The 15,041-nt window shown below is 47.4% G+C and overlaps 1 protein-coding gene across 7 annotated transcripts in view; it reads left to right on the plus strand.

The window, feature by feature from the left end:
• Positions 1-15,041, plus strand: part of INSC (INSC spindle orientation adaptor protein) — a 309,535-nt gene that overhangs the window by 186,090 nt on the left and 108,404 nt on the right. For all 7 annotated transcript variants that reach the window (XM_068260115.1, XM_068260117.1, XM_068260118.1 and 4 more), the window contains one exon: positions 10,611-10,734. In XM_068260115.1, coding sequence (XP_068116216.1) covers positions 10,611-10,734 — 124 coding nt within the window. The remainder of the gene's footprint in view (positions 1-10,610; positions 10,735-15,041) is intronic.

Genomic DNA, 15,041 nt, shown 5'->3' on the forward strand with positions numbered 1-15,041 from the left:
AGCATTCTGTGTACTGTTCTGTGTCTGCTGGGAATAGTGGTACACCGCTCGTTCAGCCACACTATATAGCATTCTGTGTACTGTTCTGTGTCTGCTGGGAATAGTGGTACACCGCTCGTTCAGCCACACTATATAGCATTCTGTGTACTGTTCTGTGTCTGCTGGGAACAGTAGTACACCGCTCGTTCAGCCACACTATATAGCATTCTGTGTACTGTTCTGTGTCTGCTGGGAACAGTAGTACACCGCTCGTTCAGCCACACTATATAGCATTCTGTGTACTGTTCTGTGTCTGCTGGGAACAGTAGTACACCGCTCGTTCAGCCACACTATATAGCATTCTGTGTACTGTTCTGTGTCTGCTGGGAACAGTAGTACACCGCTCGTTCAGCCACACTATATAGCATTCTGTGTACTGTTCTGTGTCTGCTGGGAACAGTAGTACACCGCTCGTTCAGCCACACTATATAGCATTCTGTGTACTGTTCTGTGTCTGCTGGGAACAGTAGTACACCGCTCGTTCAGCCACACTATATAGCATTCTGTGTACTGTTCTGTGTCTGCTGGGAACAGTGGTACACCGCTCGTTCAGCCACACTATATAGCATTCTGTGTACTGTTCTGTGTCTGCTGGGAACAGTGGTACACCGCTCGTTCAGCCACACTATATAGCATTCTGTGTACTGTTCTGTGTCTGCTGGGAACAGTAGTACACCGCTCGTTCAGCCACACTATATAGCATTCTGTGTACTGTTCTGTGTCTGCTGGGAACAGTAGTACACCGCTCGTTCAGCCACACTATATAGCATTCTGTGTACTGTTCTGTGTCTGCTGGGAACAGTGGTACACCGCTCGTTCAGCCACACTATATAGCATTCTGTGTACTGTTCTGTGTCTGCTGGGAACAGTAGTACACCGCTCGTTCAGCCACACTATATAGCATTCTGTGTACTGTTCTGTGTCTGCTGGGAACAGTAGTACACCGCTCGTTCAGCCACACTATATAGCATTCTGTGTACTGTTCTGTGTCTGCTGGGAATAGTGGTACACCGCTCGTTCAGCCACACTATATAGCATTCTGTGTACTGTTCTGTGTCTGCTGGGAACAGTAGTACACCGCTCGTTCAGCCACACTATATAGCATTCTGTGTACTGTTCTGTGTCTGCTGGGAACAGTAGTACACCGCTCGTTCAGCCACACTATATAGCATTCTGTGTACTGTTCTGTGTCTGCTGGGAATAGTGGTACACCGCTCGTTCAGCCACACTATATAGCATTCTGTGTACTGTTCTGTGTCTGCTGGGAATAGTGGTACACCGCTCACCCGTCACTGTATAGCATTGTGCTCTGTGTCGCTGCTGGGAATAGTGGTACACCGCTCACCCGTCACTGTATAGCATTGTGCTCTGTGTCGCTGCTGGGAATAGTGGTACTGTATAGCATTTCTGTACTGCCACTGTACTGCTGCCAGTCAGCGTGTACTGTAAGGATAAGTGAAATGAGGAAGAAATCCGGTGAAAGAGGGAGGGGCAAGGGAAGAGGTGTTTCCCCTGACGGTTCACGTACAGGCCACAGGGGAGCACCCAAGAAAACCCACTCAATACCGCCCATGTTGTCCAGGACAACAACCCTCACAAATCCAAAAGAACAGGACCAGATAATTACTTGGATGACCTCTCAAGCGTCCAGCAGTGGGTTAAGCAGCACCAGCACATCACGCACGAGGTCCGAGTCCTCAGCCAGTTACAAGGAGCCAGTGGGCACAAAGCTGACACAACCGGCAGCGACACCACGCACACAACTGCCAGATAACCAGTCCGATGAATTACCTCAGGACACAATGGGGTATTCGCAGGAGCTATTCCCAGCCCAACAAACTTCCACCTTTCAAAGGTCAATGGAGGAACAGCCAGAAATGTTGTGCCTGGATTCACAACCGTTAACTGTGGGAAATGCACCGCGCACTGAAATACAAGGCGAGTCCGAAGAGGACTCGGAAACCCAAATCCCAGAGCAATTTGGGCAGGAGGGGTTGCAATTGCAGGAGGTCGGCCGACAAGATCTGGAAGACGACGTTGGAGTGTGCTGCGCAGAGGTTGTTGTGGGGAGCTCTACTCCACGGCGGTGGCCCACAATGACATATGACGAGTTTGAGGAGATGGAAGAGGAGGGTATGGACAATGTGGACAGAGACCCAGATTTTGTTTGTGAACGAGAACATCGCCGTCGTAGCAGCAGCACAGATGAGTCTGTTGAAGAACACACTGCTGCACGAGTTCGCCTTGTGCCACAAGGTAGGCGGCGCGCAATTTCAGGCACCACAAGCGTGGAAGTTCAAGTGAGAGGCAAAAGAGGAGCAAACAGAAATCGCCAGCAAGGAGGCAGGTGCTCCAAAGTCTGGGCTTTCTTTGAAGACTGCACTGAGGATGTTACCATGGCAATTTGCAAGGTGTGCAAGACCCGCCTGAGCAGGGGGAAAAATATTAACAACCTCTCCACCACCAGCATGAGCCGTCACATGCTATCCAAACATCCCACTCTTTGGGCAAACGCGTCAGGACAGGGTACCAGAAACAACACTGCCTCCCTTGGGTTCACCAGACCCGCCTCAGCAGCAGCAGTAGCCCAGCCATTGCGTGGTTCACAACATTCACAAACATCAGACGACGCTGACACTGTCACTTTCCGGAGTAGTGCTCTTGAGGTCTCCCAGTGTTCATCAAACACAACAACCAACAGCCCTTCCGTGTGCAGCGCTACGGTTCAGTTGTCTGTGTCGGAGATGTTTGAGCGCAAGAGGAAATTGCCAGCAAATGACCCCCGGGCCGTGGCAGTAACAGCCAGCATAGCCAAGCTTCTGGCCTGCGAAATGCTGCCATATCGATTGGTGGAGACAAACAGCTTCAAGGGCATGATGTCAGTGGCCATCCCACGTTACGTGGTTCCCAGCCGCTACCACTTTGCACGCTCTGCAGTGCCTGAGTTGCATGAGCACGTGGTCAGCAAAATAACCCGAAGCTTGAAGAATGCCGTTGCCTGCAAGGTTCACCTCACCACTGACACCTGGACGAGTGCGTTCGGCCAGGGTCGATACATCTCCCTTACCGCGCACTGGGTGAACCTTGTGGAGCCTGGCAGCGATTCCTCACCTGCTACGGCACGGGTGTTGCCCACGCCACAAACAGCTGCACCGCCGTCCCTCCCACTGGATAACAGCAGCACCTACCTCTCTGACTCCTTCTCCTCCAACGCATCTCAAAGCTGTACCTCATCCGGAAACGCTAACCCAGCAGCAGTAGGATCGTGGAAGCAGTGCAGCACAGCTGTTGGCATGCGTCAGCAAGCGTTGCTGAAGCTAATCTGCCTTGGGGATAAGCAGCACACAGGGGAGGAAATTTGGAGGGGAATAAAGGAACAGACGGATTTGTGGCTGGCACCGCTGGACCTGAAACCGGGCATGGTTGTGTGTGATAATGGGAGTAATCTCATTCGCGCTTTAAGGTTGGCTAAGCTGACACACATCCCTTGCCTGGCGCACGTGATGAACCTAGTAGTTCAGCGATTCCTGAGGACATACCCAGGCGTGCCCGATCTGCTGTTGAAGGTGCGTCGAGTGTCCAAACATTGTAGAAATTCCAGTACTGCTTCGGGGGCACTCGCCAAGATGCAGGAGCGCTTCAATCTCCCCCACCATCGCTTGCTGTGTGATGTCCCTACGCGCTGGAATTCTACGCTGCACATGCTAGCCCGCTTTTGCGAGCAGAAGAGTGCAGTGGTCCAGTACATGACGGCGCAGTACCGAGGCGCATCCGGCCAGCTGCCAAGCTTCTGTGGATCCGATTGGGCCAACATGTTGGACCTCTGCCAAGTCCTCCAAAATTTTGAGCAATCCACGTTGCTTGTGAGCAGTGACAACTCTTCAGTCAGCATTACCATACCACTGCTGTGTTTACTGAAGAGGTCGATGTTAAAAATCAAGGAAACAGCTGTCATGATGCAACTGGGGGAATCTGAAGGAGAAAACGATCAGCGTGATGGTACCAACATCAGGCCATCCGCCTCAGGGAACGCTGGCCCCAGCAGCTATGACGAAGAAGAGGAGGAGGAACAGCTGGAGTTGGAGCAGGAATTTCATGCCACCACTGACGAGGGCCAGAGCGGTGCACGTTGGACTTCCACAATTCAACGCGAATGGTCAGCAGAAGCAGACCAGGAGGAAGGTGACGACTATGATGCATCACAACAACTATCACAACGCTCACAAGAGGATGATGAGGATTCTGGTAGGACTCTGGCACACATGGCTCAATTCATGCTAGACTGCATTGAACGTGACCCACGCATTGTGCGCATTCTGGACAACACCAATTACTGGGTTTATACCCTTCTGGATCCACGGTACAAACACAATGTTCCAAAACTGCTTGAAGAAAGAGTCAGACAGGTCAAAATGGAAGAATACCAGCAGGCCCTTGTGGAGACTTTAGAGAGGAGATTGACATCCTCCCCCTCCTCTAGCCAGTTGTACGCAGACAGACTGACTTCCGCAAACCCAGGACGACCAGGAGGGCAGCAAACAACGCAAGCCGCAGCTAGTACCCAAAAGGGAATGGTATCGGCAGTGTCCTTGGAGTGGGAAAATTTTCTGACACCCATGCAGCCGCAGCCCACTGAACAGCAAGCGTGCAGATCCACCTCCAACACCGATCGCCTGGAGAAGATGGTCAAGGACTACATGTCAGATGGCGTAGCTGTGTCGAACCATCCATCTGCACCCTTCAACTATTGGGTATCGAAGCTAGACACCTGGCACGAACTGGCAATGTACGCAATAGAGGTGCTGGCTTGCCCGGCAGCCAGCGTTATGTCGGAACGCTGTTTCAGTGCTGCCGGAGGCATCGTCACAGATCGGCGTATCCGCCTCTCTACAGAAAATGCAGACCGTCTGACTCAAATTAAAATGAATCAATCCTGGATTGGAAATGACTACGCAACACTCCAGGACCCCAACCAAGTAACATGACCAATGAACATCTGGGATGGTGTTGCGTTTCCGGGCCCTGTTTATTGAACCTCTCATCTGTATTACATTTATGACTGCATGGCGGCAAAAAGCATTGCTGCTATATCCGCACGCTTTTTGTCCACATGCAAGGCCTGGGTTGTTGTGTCTCACAAAGCGTGGCCTTCTCCTCCTGCGCCTGCTCCTGTTCCATCACGTCTGCTGCTGCTGGGTTAGCGTTGCCGCGTGGTCCCTGTTTATTGAACCACTTATCTTTATTACATTTATGACTGCATGGCGGTACAAAGCATGCTATCCGCACGCTTCTTGCCCTCATGCAAGGCCTGGGTTGTTGTGTCTCACAAAGCGTGGCCTTCTCCTCCTGCGCCTCCTCCTGTTCCATCACGTCTGCTGCTGCTGGGTTAGCGTTGCCGCGTGGTCCCTGTTTATTGAACCACTTATCTTTATTACATTTATGACTGCATGGCGGTACAAAGCATGCTATCCGCACGCTTCTTGCCCTCATGCAAGGCCTGGGTTGTTGTGTCTCACAAAGCGTGGCCTTCTCCTCCTGCGCCTGCTCCTGTTCCATCACGTCTGCTGCTGCTGGGTTAGCGTTGCCGCGTGGTCCCTGTTTATTGAACCACTTATCTTTATTACATTTATGACTGCATGGCGGTACAAAGCATGCTATCCGCACGCTTCTTGCCCTCATGCAAGGCCTGGGTTGTTGTGTCTCACAAAGCGTGGCCTTCTCCTCCTGCGCCTCCTCCTGTTCCATCACGTCTGCTGCTGCTGGGTTAGCGTTGCCGCGTGGTCCCTGTTTATTGAACCACTTATCTTTATTACATTTATGACTGCATGGCGGTACAAAGCCTGCTATCCGCACGCTTCTTGCCCTCATGCAAGGCCTGGGTTGTTGTGTCTCACAAAGCGTGGCCTTCTCCTCCTGCGCCTCCTCCTGTTCCATCACGTCTGCTGCTGCTGGGTTAGCGTTGCCGCGTGGTCCCTGTTTATTGAACCACTTATCTTTATTACATTTATGACTGCATGGCGGTACAAAGCATGCTATCCGCACGCTTCTTGCCCTCATGCAAGGCCTGGGTTGTTGTGTCTCACAAAGCGTGGCCTTCTCCTCCTGCGCCTGCTCCTGTTCCATCACGTCTGCTGCTGCTGGGTTAGCGTTGCCGCGTGGTCCCTGTTTATTGAACCACTTATCTTTATTACATTTATGACTGCATGGCGGTACAAAGCCTGCTATCCGCACGCTTCTTGCCCTCATGCAAGGCCGGGGTTGTTGTGTCTCACAAAGCGTGGCCTTCTTCTCCTCCTGCGCCACCCTCCTCCTGTTCCATCACGTGTGCTGCTGCTGGGTTAGCGTTACCGGTCCCTTTTCCTGGAACCTCTTATATGTATTACATTTATGACTGCATGCCGACAAAAAACATGTTACCTGTGCAAAGAAAACAGACATTTCCCGCATTTAAAAGACAGTTTTCCCTTTGAAACTTTAAAATCGATTTTTTCAAAAACTATAAGCTCTTTTTGCTAATTTTTTTTCCTCTTGTACCCACTCCCAAGGTGCACATACCCTGTAAATTTGGGGTATGTAGCATGTAAGGAGGCTTTACAAACCACAAAAGTTCGGGTCCCCATTGACTTCCATTATGTTCGGAGTTCGGGTCGAACACCCGAACATCGCGGCCATGTTCGGCCTGTTCGTCCCGAACCCGAACATCTAGATGTTCGCCCAACACTATGTACAGATAGAGATCACTGATCCGTTCCCATCAGTCTCTGCACCACAGGTGCTTACACTCTAATGTCCTACCACAGTCACACTATTATACATTTATATAGCTCTGACATATTCCACAGTGCTGTACAGAGATCACTGATCCATTCCCATCAGTCTCTGCACCACTGGTGCTTACACTCTAATGTCCTACCACAGTCACACTATTAATATACATTTATATAGCTCTGACATATTCCACAGTGCTGTACAGAGATCACTGATCCATTCAGATCAGTCTCGGCTCCAGAGGACCTTACACTCTAATGTCCTCACCACAGTCACACACTATAAAAGAACAGAAGATATGTAAAGCAATTTTGAATTCTACTGAGGGAAAGCAGCCCAAGGGAAGTCTTGTAATTGTGGGGGTGATTTGAACTACTTGTTCATGAGATTAGAGCAGATGGATGCGGTAGGTAGGGTATAAGCCATAAAATGATCTGAAGGCAGGACAGTGCTGTTTAAATGTCATAAATGTCATAGTGTTGACTGGAAGCCAGTGAAAGGATTTGCAGAAATGGGTAGCAGAGAGGGAATGGTGGTAAGGTTGGACAAGTCAGGTATTGAAGACTGACCATAAAGTGGTGAATCAGGGCCAGTTCTAGCCCCGAGCAAATACAGGCCACCGAACCCCCCCCCCCCCCCCCTGCAGTCTTCCAGCTGACTCCCGGGATCAACCACCACACTTCCAGTTCCAGCTGCATTTTTGCGTTTGTGCGCGATCGCAAATTTTTGTGCGCAAAAACGATATTGAAAATCCTTGCGAAAACGTCCGTGATATGAGTTATCACGGTTTAGTGAATCAATCCCCAGGTGTCCGTATGTCCGCAAAAGCATTATTGGGTCCCCATTATTCCCCTCCCTCTTTTCCCTTACAAATCCAGAGTGTACACGCAGTGTGGTCTTACCTAATTCAGGCAGGACACAGGAGGCAGCACCGTGCTCTACACTCTTCCCACATTCCTCTCTTGCTCATTCTCTGCAGGCATGTATGGGGTCACCATAGTTGGAGGGGGGGCAACAACTCTTGGGGGCCCCTACAGGCTCTAGGGCCCTGGGGCAATTGCCCCCTTTGCCTCTATGGAAGCCCTGATGAACGTTGTGTGGGTTGAGGGGAAGACCTAATAGGAAGATGCTACACTAGTTAAAAACAGAGATAATTAGGGCCTGCACCAAACTTTTTGCGGTGTCCTTAGTTAGGAAGGGGTCTATTTTGGTGGTGTTGAGCAAATGTAGGTGACAAGGCTTGAACGGAGAACTTCAAGCCTGGCGGAGAACTTTTTAAGTAGGCAGAATAATAGTACCATACACAGAAGGGGAGTGAGATGGAGAGAGATAATGATCTCTGCCTTATTTTGGTTAAATTCTAGCTTCCTCTAAGTCATCCATGAAAATATGAGTACACGTTTGGTGCAGCCAGTAGTAAAATTATCGGTAATTTACATGACTAATATTTTACTAGTGACTAACCTGCCCCCCCCATTTTCACACTAATGCCTAACACTGACCCAATCGTCTATTGCTTGACTCTAACCCCCCTCCTGGTGCCTAGCGCTAACCTCCCCCTCGTGATTCTCAACAATAATCCCGGGGGCAGAAGACCGCTGGTTGTAGACCATCATCTACAATTGTCTGCAATCAGTATTTCCTATGTTGTAGCCCATCGGCTACTGTCCGTATTGGGTGCCCAACTCACCGCCTGGACCTGGACACCAGATTACCGATAATTTACACAGGCCTGCTGATCCCTGCACCCAAATGACCTAAACCGGAAACGATGGCTTACAGCCATTTTAAAATTACAGTTAGGACAAGCAGATATAGACCAAGAGTAGATAAGTTGATAGGTGTGTTTACAGTATTCAAGTGGTACATATTGTAGGATGGAAGTGGAAATGGAATTACCAGGGGAGTATGGTAGGGAAAGAAAAGAACAGGCCCAAGGACAGAGCCTTGCGAAACTCAGACAGAGAGGTGAAGGAGAGGATGGAGCACCATTAAACACAACATTGAAGGGTTATTCTTATACCTGTGAGGGGAAGCATGGGAGAGCAATATTCCTCACGCCAATAGAGTGCAGGGTTTGCAGTAGCAGAAGACAGTCAAAAGAGGAATAAAGAACAAAAAGAAACCAGGAATACTCATCATGTGATCTAGATCTAAGGAGGTCATTGTACACTTTAGGAGGACAGTTTCAGTGAAGTGTGATTTCTTCAGGAAGTAGGCCTGCATATTTGGAATCATAGAGTGAAGGGTGGATTTCAGTCGGATGGAGGAATCAAGCACAGAGCAATTCCGACTAGGCAGACCAAATGGAAAGGTTGTAGAATTATTTTTTTTTTGTCTGTTCAGATATGTGGTGTCAACATCCACAGGTATCTTGAGAACCTCAGCATGAGATTAGCCTTGATGTATATAGGGTCGCATTTATTATGTGGCACTGTAGGCACGTGCCTACAGGCGCCTGATGGTGGAAAGGTGGCTTGCTTTCCTCCCCGAGTGTCTTTCTCCCTCCTTCCCTATGCAGAGTCCTGAGCAGAATGTAAATGAGAGGTTACTCACCCAACTTTCAGCATTCCACTCACCAGCTCTCCCTTCAGTCCGGGCACCTCTAGCTACTTAATACTGAGTGTACCTCTGGCAAGGGACACCTGTAGCTACCTATGACAGGCAAGGGAAGTAAGGGAGAAGTGACAGCTGGGACAGCCAGCACACTTGCAGTGCGGTTCGGTGGGGGTTTGTAGGTTCATGGAGGGCAAAGTCTAGGGTGCCAGGACATCTGTGCCTATAGGCTCCTGTGATGTAAATCCGGGCCTGATATACAGTAAATAAATGCCTTATAAATACAGTTTTGTAAACAGGAAAATGCTCAACGTGAAAGGGAAGGAAGGGATCATTAAGAATATGGAGAGTTTAGGAAATTCCCAGATTAAGTTTAATTCAGTTTTGGTAATAAGATGAACTGCACATTTTGAGTTATAGCAAATAGTTTTCAATCTTTTTAATTATTGTGCTTATTTTTTACAGTGTTACTTTAAGGCTGGATTTACATTTAGATGCATTGCGTTGAGTTGCGTGGTGTTGCATCCCATTCAAAAAAGCATGCTGCAACCCAAAGCAACTCAACACAACGCATCGCACCTAAGTGTAAGTCCAGCCTATGGAACCTGAAGCAAGAAGTATATAGAGACTGCCATATTTATTTCCTTTTAAACAATACCAGTTGCCTGGCAGCCCTGCTGATTTATTTGACTGCAGTAGTGTCTGAATCAAACCAGAAACAAGCATGCAGCTAATCTTGTCAGATCTGACTATAGGATCAGCAAGACAGCAAGGCAACTGGCATTGCTTAGCCTCATTCTAGAGTAACTAAGCAGCTCGGGGTGGCCCGAACCACTTGGAATTATTAGGGGTTAAAAGAGACCGAAAAGCCCTCCCACTAAAAAGCAATGCTTGGTGTGATTTGTCTTCTTAAAAGAGAAGGTACTTGTGATAATTCAGCTTTAAGTGAACATCTGTGGTTACCCACAATGCACCACTACTGAATATGCAAATCATCTCTTTAGGCCCCTGTAGCCAGGCTAGCATCCAGAACCGTTGGTGTATAGCAAACCTATAGCTGTTTAAAATGTAAAGCTATAGGCTTGCTGTACACCAGCGGTTCTGGATGCAAGCCTGGCTACAAGGGCATAAAGAGATAATTAGCATATTCAGTAGTGGTGCATTGTGGGTATCCACAGATGTTCACTTACAGCTGAATTATTGCATGTTTCCTTCTGCATTCTAGAATGTCCTATTTTTACCATTAGGTGCACCCAGACGGAGGATGAGATTGACCTGGCCTCAATGAAGCTCAGCATTAATGAGACACTGACGGCTGTCGGACACAACTTCACTCAGCTGATCAACCTGGCCTTACTGCAGGAAGTGAAGGTAACACAGCATCTCTAGTGACCGCATACAGAAACTACACAACACATCACACAGCTGAAGGAACACAACCAGTACAGTGCTTCTTACCATGTGGCCAGGCAGAAATCTGACAGTTTGTTAAATCAGAAGTATGTCCTGAAATTTTGATACTCAGAGTCTTCTCTTGCATAAATAGTGCAATCTCTGAGTGAGTATTATCTTCTTAACAATTATTTTACGCCTCATCACCTGAGTCTGGTAAATCCTCAGACTGCTTATAGATAATTGGCTCTATAAACAGGATCGCAAGGGGGGGGGGGGGGGGGGGGTTGGGGGGGGGGGGTTTAAGAGGCACCCAGAGGTGATAAAAATGCATGAAAATATAAAATCAAAAAGGAGAAGGTAGCTTAATTCCATAAGGAGGCACGAGTTGGATATGAAAATGAATTTATTTGCACTTAAAGCAACGCGTTTCGTGAGTTGTTTTGTGTTACTTCATCAGGCCAAAATTAAATGCCAGCATCTAGTATTTAGCTGAGCATTAAGCACCTCGGCTAAAGATTATGTAGAAGCTTTCCAGAGGCGCCAATAGAATAAAAGTCACTTAAACGAGCTTAAAACCGATGGGGCAGTGGTGGGCCTATCCCATCCATGCAGACAAAGCAAACAAAGGAAGGACTGTGGCATCAACAGTCAAACAACAATTTATTTATACTCCACAGTAAAAATAGGCAACGCATTTCACGGGCTCAATCCCGCTTCATCAGGCCAATCAAAAAGGAGCATACAGCTTAACAGCATCAAAACCACACTGAGCGCCTCTGTGAGAGTGTGGTTAAGCTGTATGCTCCTTTTTGATTGGCCTGATGAAGTGGGATTGAGCCCGTGAAACGTGAAAACTGTGGAGTATAAATAAATTGTTGTTTGACTGTTGATGCCACAGTCCTTCCTTTGTTTGCTTTGTCTGCATGGATGGGATAGGCCCACCACTGCCCCATCGGTTTTAAGCTCGTTGAAGTGACTTTTATTCTATTGGCGCCTCTGGAAAGCTTCTACATATTGCTAAGTCCACCCTTGGTGGAGGGTTGTACCCATCTTCTTCCCATCTACAGAGAGCGACTTTTAATCCTGAGTGGGGTCAGGTTAATCTCCCCACCTGCCTTCACAGTGGTTGCCTAATGGTAACCCTGGTTTGTGAGTATTAAATTGTTATATTACTCATTATTAATTATCATCTATACAATATCACACTATTGGGCTCTTGGTGTCCCCCCTCCCTTTATCGGCTAAAGATTAGAATGCTGGCACTGAATTTTGGCCTGATGAAGTGATATTTGCCTTAAAGGACAACTATCAAAGTTAACTACAATTCTAAATGCCACATACACTCACCTAAAGGATTATTAGGAACATCATACTAATACAGTGTTTGACCCACTTTTGCCTTCAGAACTGCCTTAATTCTACGTGGCATTGATTCAACAAGGTGCTGAAAGCATTCTTTAGAAATGTTGGCCCATATTGATAGGATAGCATCTTGCAGTTGATGGAGATTTGTGGGATGCACATCCAGGGCATGAAGCTCCCGTTCCATCACATCCCAAAGATGCTCTATTGTGTTGAGATCTGGTGACTGTGAGGGCCATTTTAGTACAGTGAACTCATTGTCATGTTCAAGAAACCAATTTGAAATGATTCGAGTTTTGTGACATGGTGTATTATCCTGCTGGAAGTAGCCATCAGAGGATGTGTACATGGTGGTCATGAAGGGATGGACATGGTCAAAAACAATGCTCATTTAAACGACGGCATTTAAACGATGCCCAGCTGACACTAAGGGGCCTACAGTGTGCCAAGAAAACATCCCCCACACCATTACACCACCACCAGCCTGCACAGTGGTAACAAGGCATGATGGATCCATGTTCTCATTCTGTTTACGCCAAATTCTGACTCTATTGAGACTCATCAGACCAGGCAACATTTTTCCAGTCTTCAACTGTCTAATTTTGGTGAGCTTGTGCAAATTGCAGCCTTTTTTCCTATTTGTAGTGGAGATGAGTGGTACCTAGTGGGGTCTTCTGCTGTTGTAGCCCATCCGCCTCAAGGTTGTGCGTGTTGTGGCTTCACAAATGCTTTGCTGCATACCTTGGTTGTAACGAGTGGTTATTTCAGTCAACGTTGCTCTTCTATCAGCTTGAATCAGTCGGCCGATTCTCCTCTGACCACTAGCATCAACTAGGCATTTTTGCCCACAGGACTGCCGCATTCTGGATGTTTTTCCCTTTTCACGTCATTCTTTGTAAACCCTAGAAATGGTTGTGCATGAAAATACCAGTAACTGAGCAGATTGTGAAATACTCAGACCGGCCCATCTGTCACCAACAACCAAGCCATGCTCAAACTTGCTTAAATAACCTTTCTTTCCCATTCTGACATTCAGTTTGGAGTTCAGGGGATTGCCTTGACCAGGACCACACCCCTAAATGCATTGAAGCAACTGCCATGTGATTGGTTGATTAGATCAGGGCTTTTCAACCTGTGGTACGTGTACCACCAGTGGTACTTTGCTGTTGGCCAGGTGGTACATTCCAAGTTTGTCTGCTACTTAATTGCCCACCTGCCGCTTGTCCTGGTCCCGTCCTGCCTCCACAAAGTTTGGCTACCCCTCACTCGCTCCTCTGCCTCCCCACCAATGCCTCCCGCTAGTCCCCTACCATATGCCCTCCCCCCTTTTCTTAAAGTGTACCTGTAAGAAAAAAGTGCCCCGGGAGGAGGAAGCCTCTTGATCCTAAAGAAGCTTCCCTCTTCCTCCTCAGTAGAGGGGATCCAGCGCTGGAACCCCTCAAAGATCTCCTTGTTGGTGTGAGTGTATGCGCGGTAAAAGCCGAGCCTGATCTGGTCAGATCTATTGTGCTGGCACACTGGTGGTACTTCAAATTTTTCAGGTGATAAAAGTGGTACAGTGAGTGAAAACATTGAAAAGCCCTGGATTCGATAACTGCAATAATGAGAAATTGAACATGTGTTCCTAATAATTCTTTAGGTGAGTGTATATTTCCAGTAATTACTAGCAGATAGCAATGCAAAGGCTTTTTTTCATCATTTCATTTTTTGTGTGAAGAAAAAAGACATTTACAGAGAACAGTTTTCACTGTGGGCATTATTATGGAGGACTGTATTCAGCACATCCAGCATACAGAAACAGTCCTCATTGGTTATAATCCTGTGAATGGAATCTGTTCAGAATGATAGAAAGCAGAAATATAGCATTACATGTGTGTAAATAACTCATCAGCTGCAGCTCTGCTCCTGTGTCTCTCTGTTCAGGCAGTGTAAAGTAAACAGAGATTACAGCCAGGAAGAGCTCATTCTGAATGGTGGGTGTAAGCATGCAAGTACAGAAATAAAGTACAGGTCCTTCTTTTCAGATCCTTTCTTTGTATCTGACAAATCCCTCAGTTGTACTCATATGATCTGTCAGAAAGCGGTGTGTGTGGGCAGGGCAGAAACAAACAGTAAATCATTCCTTTGTGAATAGTGACAGAGAAGTGGCACCTATCTACATGGTACAGCCTCTGCCTTCCCAACGCTGACTTTGCTACAAAAAAGCTGATACACAAGGCATATTTTTCACGCAGGCTGTGATCAGAGTCTTCTGAAAAGCTTTCTATTGTTGAGAAGTCCCCTGTACCCCTGTGGAGATGAATATTCTCCAAAAGCCTTATTGGCTGGTTGCCCATCATAGCAACCTCGGTTGTCCTTCATAGCAACCTCATTTTGTGAGTACCTCCCTCTTCTATCTGACTTCTTCCAATAATTTGTTTTCAAAACATTTTATTGAGTGGCAATTTGCGATACAGAAAGGCATTTTTAAGTGTACAGAGTTTAACATACCATCATCTTAAACTAAACAAGCACTTCTCTACATTATATCATAGGTACTGTATATAATATGGGATTCTATGTGCTCCTATTATTTAACACATAAGTGAAAGAAAAAAATATAATATATAACCTAATTCTCTTATGTAAAGAGTAAAAATAAAACTTCTCAAATGAAAAAGAAAAAGAGAGAATCGATACTGCACTGTGGCAACTCTGATTGGCCTCCTACTGTAACTGGCACTGCACTACTTCCCTCTTCACCTCTCCTCTTTGAGCTTTTTGAGAGTGGCTCAGTGGCACAGGCGGAAGCAGAGTACCTCTCTAAGATAGGCTGGCTCAGTGGCACAGGCAGAAGCAGAGTACCTCTCTAAGATAGGCTGGCTCAGTGGCACAGGCAGAAGCACAGTACCTCTCTAAGATAGGCTGGCTCAGTGGCAAAG

The sequence above is a fragment of the Hyperolius riggenbachi genome, chromosome 11, assembly GCF_040937935.1.
Source record: "Hyperolius riggenbachi isolate aHypRig1 chromosome 11, aHypRig1.pri, whole genome shotgun sequence".
NCBI lineage: Eukaryota > Metazoa > Chordata > Amphibia > Anura > Hyperoliidae > Hyperolius > Hyperolius riggenbachi.